This window comes from Benincasa hispida, chromosome 7 (assembly GCF_009727055.1).
Source record: "Benincasa hispida cultivar B227 chromosome 7, ASM972705v1, whole genome shotgun sequence".
Taxonomy (NCBI): Eukaryota; Viridiplantae; Streptophyta; class Magnoliopsida; order Cucurbitales; family Cucurbitaceae; genus Benincasa; species Benincasa hispida.
The window spans coordinates 41886352-41896605 of record NC_052355.1 but is presented as its reverse complement, the minus strand read 5'-3'; the positions used below and the strand labels follow the sequence as shown (position 1 = coordinate 41896605).

The following is a 10254-nucleotide window of genomic DNA, read 5'->3' as shown; positions in this document are numbered from 1 at the left end:
ATGGGAATTTTCAAACCAAAGGCGTGGCTGTCCGAGGTTATTGACTTGGATAAAACAGAACCACGGTTTTACAAGGAAGCTATCCTTCATCCAAGCTGGAAACAAGCGATGCTTAAGGAATATGAAGCACTCATCAGAAATAATACATGGTCTCTCACAGCTCTGCCCCAGGATCGCAAAGTTATTGGCAGAAAATGGGTGTTCAGACTCAAACAAACTCCATCTGGCGAGATTGCTCGTTAGGTTGCTCAAGGCTTCAACCCAAACTATGCATTGATTATTTTGAGACCTTCAGTCCAGTAGTGAAGCCCACCACCATTCGACTTGTACTGTCTATTGCTTTGTCTCAAGATTGGATCATTCGACAACTTGACGTACATAATACTTTCCTCAATGATGATCTATCTGAAGAAGTATACATCAAACAACTACCTGGTTTCATCAGTGATAAACACCATGATCATGTATTACTGCTACATAAGGAACTGTATGGCCTCAAGCAAAGCCCTCACGCATGGTTCTCCAAGCTCAACACCTACCTAACACAATGAGGTTTCTCTAATGCAAAGTCTGATACATCCATGTTCATTTTCCACAACTCACATACTTTAATTATTTTCCTTATCTATGTTGATGATATCATTGTCACTGGAAATAACTCTGCCACTATTCAGCACTTCATAACTTGCTTGAATACTCAGTTTGCACTTAAAAATATCGGTGATCTATCTTTTTTCCTTGGCATTCAGGTGCTTCACTCTTTAGACCATCTACATTTTTCTCAGTCCAAGTCCATTCATAGTTTTCTTAAATGTGCTCACCTCATTGACTGCAAGCCAATTCACTCTCCGATGGCTATTGGCGCTTCTTTATCCCTCACCGATGTACAATCGCTAGACAACCCCTCTGGATACAGAATCCTAGTTGGTGCTCTTCAATACTGTACACTGACCAGACCAGACATCAGCTTCAGTGTCAATAAGCTCTGTCAATTCATCCACGCCCCGACCATTTCACATCTTCAAGCAGCAAAACGGCTCCTTTGGTACCTCAAAGGCACGACTCATCATGGTATACTTCTAACAAAGTCCCCTGTTTTAGCTTTGACTTGCTACACAGATGCCGATTGGGCCAGCTGCCTGGATGACAGGCAAAGCACGAGTGGATTCTGTGTCTTCCTTGGTTTAAGCCTCATTTCATGGAGCTCCTCTAAGCAAAAGGTCGTCTCTTGATCCAGTGACGAATCAAAATATTGTGGCTTGTCTAATGCTGCTGCCGAGATTTTATGGATCCAATTTGTTCTCACTGAACTTGGTGTCAAAAACATCTCTACCCCTCTCTTTCTTTGTGACAATCTCAGGGCCACCTACATGGTCGCCAATCCTGTACTTCACAACCGGATAAAACATCTTGAGATTGACCTTCACTTTCTCAGAGAAAAGGTTACCTCCAAACAACTTTTAGTTCACTTCCTTCCCTCTGAGGATCAGCTAGCTGATCATGACAAAAGCCTTACCGAGTCCTCGCTACCTCAGTTTGAATACCAAGCTCACAGTCACGGCAGCTCCTCGTTCACTTGCGGGGGGATGATAAAATAAGTGCAACGTTACTGAGAATTACAACAGATTTTTATTCGTCTTCTATGCGTTTTTCCTTCGCTGCTTCAGGTTCTACTATTCAGTGGTTAATTGTATATTTTCTCTTTCATGGTTGTTATTATAGACCATTAACATCATGCCATGTGGCTTTTTTTATGTTAATAAATAATGTTGTACGACGAGCGATGCGGGTCGTAAAGGCTGATCGTCTTACTCAATTTCTTCTGTCGTTTATGCTCTCTACCAATCGTGTAGTAACTTTCTTCTATCGTCTAAGTCATATCATGTACTCTCCTTTGTATACACTTCAACCCAATCGTCTACTTTCTACCGTGTACTTTATGTTGCTTACACGATCAACTCAATCGTACAGTCTCCTACCCATCGTCTACACGTTTTCCTCTATCGTGTAGACACTTGTCCTATTGTTTACCTTTTTCCCTACGATCGTCTAGATATTTGACCACGATCGTCTAGCCTTTCTCTCAACGATCGTCTAGCCTTTCTCCCAACGATCGTCTAGCCTTTCTCCCAACGATTGTTTAATCTTTGACAACGATCGTTTAGCTACCATTTTTCCTCTTCCTTACATTGGAATGCAGCGACTCAGAGATCTTAAGTGACGTTTTCATGGGGGGAGTAAATATATTGTCCTTTTAGGAGTATGTATTATATGAAATATGTACTTATTTTCCTTCACTAGGGTTTTTTTCCCCTTGAGTTTTTTTCCTAGTAAGGTTTTAACGAGGCATATATATATATATATATATATATATGGGCATTTAATAGGGAGTATTATAAATATCATAAAAATAGATCCTCAATGCTTAGTGTCCTAAGAGCCATATGTCATTTTTCATGTTGTCCATGTGCCTTGTAATAATTCATGCTTAGTGTCCATGTTACCACAATATTCGTTCTTTTGGGGTTAATGCTCTCAATGGTGAATCGATCATTCGATAGTTCACATCCTACTTGCACATTGGTGAGAAATCCACTTGAAAATTCCATTAATTTTCATATTATCCAAATTTATAATTTTAGTTATTTTATATTATACTATATTTATTCATTTATTATTATTATTATATAAATATACTATTATATTATATTTTCTCCATATCTGTATTTCTGTCGTGCTCCTCAATTTCACAACAATTATTAATTTTTTTAAAAAATTGTTTTTTTTAACTTAAGAGCTTATTAAAACGAGTGCTTAAAAAAGTTAGTACTAATAAAGATTTTTTATTACTTGAAAAGAGTCATCCTATCTAGATATTTAGTTATATCAAGTCATATTTGGTTTTTCAAAATTAAATTTATTTCATCTCAATCTTTTTTTACGTATTTTTCATTTAAAAGTTGAATTCTTAACAAAATTCTAAAGACAAAAACAAGTTTTTAAAAATTTCTTTTTGTTAGTTTTCAAAACTATGCTTGGTTTTTCAAAACATTGTTATTAAATATCTAACCAAATAAGAAATTTACGGTTGGAAAAAGTGTATGTATGGTTAATTTTAAAAAAACTAAAAAAAAAAAAATCAAATGATTACCAAATGAGGTCTTACGCATCAATTTTAATCCAAATGATTATAAAATTTTAGTAAGTTTTAAAATAATAAAAAAAAACATATATCACAAATAATTCAAACATTTAAATAAAGTTGGAAAACCAACCAAATTCCTAAGTATATTGGAAATCTAAAAATTAAATCATTATTAAAAAGGTCTTAACCTATTATATTAATTCTCAAATTAGGATAAAAAAGAGTAACGTTCCATTGCAAAATAGTGGACTGAAAAATTCATAGTTCAAATCTTCTCCCTCCAACTGAAATTAAAAAAAAAAAAAAAAAAAAAAAAAGTTAAAAATAACTTTTTTTTAAAAAAAAAAAAACAGTAATTGCTTTCACGCAATTATATATATATATATAATTTCTTTAAAATATATTTACGATATCTTACCCTTTTTCAGAAAGCGAAAGAGAAACACAAACTGGTGCTTATCTTATAACGTTAATTTAAAAAGCACAAAATGGAAACAAGTGAGACCTAACTTTCAAGTATTTTTTTTTTATATAAATTATACAATTCCTTACAATAACAATAACACTGTTAGAACTTGTCGCACAAGATTGTCACAGACAAAAACGGAAATAGAAAGAACAGAAAACAAAATGATGACGGTGTCATCTCAAGAGCTAGTGGAAGAAAATAATAATAATAAAATAGAATGGTCAATTTTTATTTAATTATATTTATTTAATTATTGTTTTTTTTTAAAAGTCGTGTAAGAAGAATTAAGAAAAGAACCAAACCTAAAAAAACAGGTGAGAAGAAAAAGGTGAAATGAAGAGGGACATTTTTATTTGTATTTTTCCGCGAATAGAAATAATGTGTGAAATTAAAAAATAAATAAATGAGTGATTGGTTGGAAGGTCAACATGCTATAGTAGTGGTTTGGATAAATGGTATTCATTGACAAGTACTTTTCTACCACGTTTGGGAGATCATTATTCAGGTGACTGTTTATTATTATTCTGTCTTCCACTATTTAAGTAACCCAAAGTACACCTTCTAAATTAACTTTTTCCCATTTTTATATGTTTTCTTTTAAACTTTTTTTTTATTCAATGTCATGTCTTAACCCAATTTAACTGATTAAGATATATATATATATATATGTGATAAGAAGTTTAATAATCTCTCACCTCTACATGTTATATTAATGGATTTACACACTCTTGAATAGAAACGATAATGTAAAGAAAAAAGAATGAGGAAATTACCTCTTTAGTAAGTAAGTCAAAAAGAAAATATAAAATATTTAAGTCTTGTTTGATAAACATTTTGTTGTTTTTTTAAAAAAAATTAAGTTTATTTTCTCACTTTTTTCGAAATGAATTGAATTCTTAGACAAATGCCAAATGATAAAAACAAGTTTTTTTTTATAAAAAATAAATAAATAAAAGTTTTCAAATGTTTGGCTTGATTTTTGAAATTATTGGTAAATAGTACATAACAAAATATTGGTAATATGACCAAAATCCCATATTAGTTGAATAAGGAGATAATCGTGAGTTTATAAGGGAGGACACAATCTCCATTAGTATTAGACTTTTTGAGGTGAAACAAAAAATAAAGCTACGAAGGTATATGTCTACTAAGATAGTTGGATCTTTATCTTTATCACGAAAGAAAGAATTTTAGTTGTGAAAATATATTTATAAATTTAATTTTTAAAAATTAAAAACAAAAATTAAATGGTTATGAAGAAGATGTTAATATCATTTAGTCTAGTTAATTATTTCTTCTAATTTACTATTTTTTTCATCATTGAAAGATTATAGCGATAAAAACTTGTATATGATTTTGCCTCTCTCGAATAAATGGGCCATTTTTAAATGTAGAAAAAATAAAACAAAATATAGCAAAATTTTAAAACTATCAATGATAGATGCTAATAGACTTCTATCAGTGTCAATCAATGATATTGATAGATACTGATAGAAGTCTATCAGTGTCTATCATTGATAGTTTTAAATTTTTACTATATCTTATAAATATTTTCAACAGTTTTACCATTTGAAATAATTTTTCTAATATAGAAAAAATAACGTCATGTTGATAGAAATTTAATACCGACTTAATAGTTAGATGAGAGATATTGGATTTTAAATTAAGAAACTCGTATATATATTTTAATTTTATGGAAAAATATTTTTTGGTTCTTGAGTCTAGAATATAACACATTTAACCCTTAATTTTTTAATTTATTTTCACTTTAGTCTCTAAATTTAAATATATTACAATTTTAACTTTGAAAATTGAGTTTTGTTTCTATTTGGTTCATAAGTCTCAAATTTTACATTTTTAACTTCGAATTTTCACTAAATACTAACTTTTTGTCTTTAGTGTTAAAATCTATTAATTAATTTAAAATCATTAAAAGAATTATAATTAACGAACTTTCCGTATTTTTCATCACTATTAAAAATGTAAATTTTAAAATCTACTTCATAATTATTTTAAATTAAATAATAGACATTATTTCTAATTACTAAAAGTGAATATTTAATAAAAATCGAGGTTAAAAATGTAAATCTTGAAATTTATAGACTAGATTGAAATAAAACTCAAATTTCAAAACTAAAATTATAACATTTTGAGATCTAAAATCTAAGTTGAAACCAACTTCAAAATTAAAAACTAAACGTGTAAAATTTTGAAATTAATAGACCAGATGAACACTAAACCTAAAAAAGATAATTTCCCGTAGATTTCAAAAGTTAGATAAGAGATATTGGTTTTTAAAGAAAAGCAAAAATAGACAAGACACGACTCTTTATGCGATATTTAAAAAATATATATAAATGAAAAGTTCATTGACATGCAAAAAATTCTATCATGACACATTTTTTTCTCCAAAGAGGAAAATAAATTAAAAGGGAAAAAAAAAGGAAACAAATTAAGAATAAGAATGAGAATAGATCAAATAGAAGATGCCAAACCATCCATTCAAACGGCGTAGTGCGCACTACCCACTACTTCATTCCTTCCTTCTATCACTATTTTAAATAATAATAATAATAACAAATGTCCATGGATTTAGATCTTTCTTTACTTTTAGTACTCTTTTTTTGTTTTTTTTTTTTTTTTTTTTTCCTTTAAAACTTCTCGTTTTAGAGATTTTGGTCGTACTTTATACTGTCTATTTCTTTGAAGTCCTTTTAGTTTAAAGTTTTGTAGATGTCAGAATATAAGATGTTCGAGAATAATTGTGTTTGATTGTACATGAAAAATGCTATCAAAATTTTATGAACAAAATTTATATTTGTATTTAGTTTTTGAAATTAAATATGGCAATCTTATATAATTATAACCAATCAATTAACTAAAAATAAATATGATTCAATAAATTGATAAAAGTCAATTAATTAAGCTTCTTAATTAATTAAAATTAATCAATTAATATATTAAATGAACATCATATTGAATATAATCTAATACTTAATCCTTTTTATAATTAATTAAGTTATACATTAGTTATTTTAGTTTTAATTAAATAATATAAAAAATATTTTAATAAACAATATAATATATAAAAAGTGGAAAATGAGATAAGAATATGATATGTTAATAAAGAATACTAAAAAGTTTTAGAGTTGTTTTTAAATATATGAAAATGAATAAAAATATTTATAACTAATAGCAAAATATCACAGTCTATTTGCGATAGACTATTATATGTGTTTATCTCAGTATCTTAGATAGACACAGATAGTAGTCCATTGCGATTTATTGCAGATAGACCGTGATATTTTGTTATTATTTGTAAATATTTTTAGTAGTTTTGTCATTTAAAATAACTTCCCAAAGTTTTATATGTTTATAATGCAAGTTCAATTTAAAATTAATCTCAATAAATAATTGCTTGATTATATTAAAAAAAAAATCAATTATTATTATTAAAAATAATTTTTTGTACTAATTAAATTTAACTGATCCTAGTTTATTAATTAAATATATTTAAGATAGTGCTACCTAATTAATTAATTGTTTGGGTAAGAAAATAATTGCATTCATTTAATAAATTTTGATTGTAAAAAATAAGTTAGGCAAATATTTTAATAGGTTATCATTGATTTATTAAAAAATATTTATATTAATTTTGTTAAATTAATTAATTAATTAAATAATAGGCGTGTTTCAAATATAAAAAAATGAACCAAGATGTTTACAACTAATAGCAAAATATCATAGTTTATCTTTGATAGTCTATCGCTGTCTATCACGGTGATATTTTGGTATTAGTTATAAAAATTTTCAGTAATTTTGTCATTTAAAATAATTTTTCTAAATGATAACTATATTCAAAATGAAATTATATTTAAAAAATGAAAAACAAATGGAAGAGGGAAAAGAGAAAGAATGAATAAAAAATCATTGTTTGTGGGAAATAGAGATGTTTGGGAATAACTTATTCGCAATCAAAGTGTTGAAACCAAACAAACATAAAGTTTGTATGCCTCAATTCTCGTGCAGAAAATTTTCCAACTAAATGACCTATTAACCACTATCAAGAAAATTTTTGTTAAAATAATATTTTGGTTTTTATATTTTAGAGTTTATTCAATTTTAGTTTTTATTATTGTAAATATCTAATATTAATCCATATAATTTCAATAAATTTTGAATTTAATCTCTACTATGATTTTTTTCGAAATTTTTTTATTATCTATTAGAATTTTAATTATACATTTTAAAAATCATATATCATATTCTGTTGCATGAAATTATTATTATCATTGTACAAGATTCGATAAAAATTATAAAATATTAATCTCTTTTCGAAAGGTTAATTATTAATTTTTATCCATATCATTTCTTTCGTAAATTGATTACACAAATAAACAAAATGAAATCGAAAACTTTGTATTGTAGTTTTCAAAGACTTTTGCTTTAGCAGGAATGTTTTTTGTTTTAGCTTAAATGTCAAAATGGGAATTAGATATATTATAATTCTTAAGATACCATTTTTCATTTTTTTTAACCAATTAAATTGCATTACTATATTGTCAACCTAACTTTTAACTAAAATAATAACGATCAATATTTTAGAACTTCTTTTTTTTTTTAAAAAAAAAAAAAAAAAACTATACAATTCTATTTTAATATTAGTGTTTTTTTTTTTTGTACTTTGACAATTTATTTAATATTAAATAATAAAAATTGTATTACATCAAGCAAAAAATATTAAAAAAAATTAGTAGAAAGGACACATAGGCTAATTTTATTTGTGTATCTTATCTGATATACACATTTTATTTTCTAATTAATAATTCAATATTTAACCAATTAAATAGAAATTTAATTTTTATAAAAGGTTAGATATAATAAAAGAATGGTGAATATGTTTTTTTTTTTTTAATTAAAAACTTATTAGTGGTAAAAAAAATATAGAGAAAAAATGTAAAACAATTAAAAATAAGGCTGTGCTCACATTTATGGATAAGAGAAAAATGGTAATGAAGTAGAGTAATTAAGGAAAAGTTTGTGTGCTAGAGAGAGTAAGGAATGGTAATGAGTAAACACCATGAACTATAGGGATTTTTTGTCAATTTTGGGATTAACTGAGATTGAACTAAATCAATAATTTTACAAAGAATGGATTCAAATCAATGTCCAGCAAATAACAAAACCAATTAATTGATTTTTATTTGGTTTGGTTTATTGTCGATTTGATTATTGGTTTTTAGTATTTTTCTCTTTTTCTTCCAAATTTTTATTTTTATTTTTATTTCTTCTTTTGTTTTGAATGGATTATTTTTGCTTATGTTAAATTAGAATTGGGTCTATTTCTTTTTCTTATAGATTGAAATTTGACATTTTTATTTTTTTATTTAGCACTTTTTTAAATAAAAAATATACAAGCGCCATAATAATTGTTTTTTTAATACTAAAATATACCTAATGTTATAGTTTATTTTTAAGGGTATATATATACCCTCGATTAGTTTTGGTTTGATTGGTTTTTCAAATAAAAATTCGATCCAAATCAGTACTTTTTTATTTCTCCAAATACAAACCAATATGTCTACTTTTATACTAAAAACCAAACCAAAATATTGGATTGGTTTGGTTTTTCAATTTTTTGGTTTTTTGTTGCACCCATAATGAACTATAATAAAATTGCATTCTCACTCCATTTTTAAGTAAATATTATCTTACTTCTTGTATTTTAAAAAAATAAAACAGTGGTTCGTTTATTTCAAATGAATGAGATTCAATTAATGATAGAGAAGTCTTTCATTTTCTTTGATGGTATTAGTTAATAGAGCAATACTTTGATGCATTGCATGTCAAATCCATCTTTTTGCAACATAACAAACAGAAATATACATATGAGTAATTGCAATTATAGTAATCAAACCTAAATTATTAACAAATATAACATAATGCAAAAGAATTTACACATATAAAAATATATAAATCCAACTACTAGAGTCTACAGCGATAGACCATATTACTAGTAGAAATTTATCCATGGTAAATTTTGTTATATTTACCCTTCTTTTAAAATATTGCTATAGATAATTGATGGATTCCAAAAAGATACATATAAACCAATGACTAAAATACACCTAAAATATTTTTCAGACTAACATGCAATTGGTGGAATTTACCAGCAATTTGATAATCCCCTAACTCATAAAAAAGTGATATCTCATTTCTCTCTAAAATCTTCATCAATTTGATTCTTATTCCTTATTTGTGACCAATAACCTTTTTATCAGTCTCTTTACACCACTTTTACCATTTTCTTTCTCATCTAATGAAACTTAACCTGGTTAGTAAGTGTTTTACAACTTTTGCTGCCTCACTGCCTGTTGTATTAGAGACATATAAAAATAAGATTAGCCTAGGTTGATATATAACATATCATATTAATTTAATTCCTTTATTACATGTAATTTTTTAATATAAAGTTGAAATTTCCTATTCAATTTTAATTTTTATTAGTAGCCAATTATTTAAATTTTCAAACTAAATGATTTTTTATTAGATCACATAACAAATGAAATTAGTTTATATATTTTTAATACAAAGTTATTGTTTTTTTTTTTTTTTTTTTTTTTTTTTTTTTTTTTTTTTT

At 26.5% G+C, this 10254-nt stretch overlaps 1 protein-coding gene across 1 annotated transcript; it reads left to right on the top strand.

The window, feature by feature from the left end:
- On the top strand, positions 1-1232 carry LOC120081097 (uncharacterized mitochondrial protein AtMg00810-like). Its single transcript, XM_039035774.1, has 2 exons — positions 1-198; positions 750-1232. The coding sequence occupies exons 1-2, from the start codon at positions 1-3 to the stop codon at positions 1230-1232; spliced, it is 681 nt and encodes a 226-aa protein (XP_038891702.1).
- Positions 1233-10254: the final 9022 nt, after the last annotated feature.

Coding starts and splice junctions, on each gene's coding strand:
- LOC120081097 (XM_039035774.1), top strand. CDS start 1: ATGGGAATTTTCAAACCAAAGGCGTGGCTGTCCGAGGTTATTGACTTG. Junction 199..749: donor AAGTTATTGGCAGAAAATGG/GTGTTCAGACTC, acceptor CTTGGCATTCAG/GTGCTTCACTCTTTAGACCA.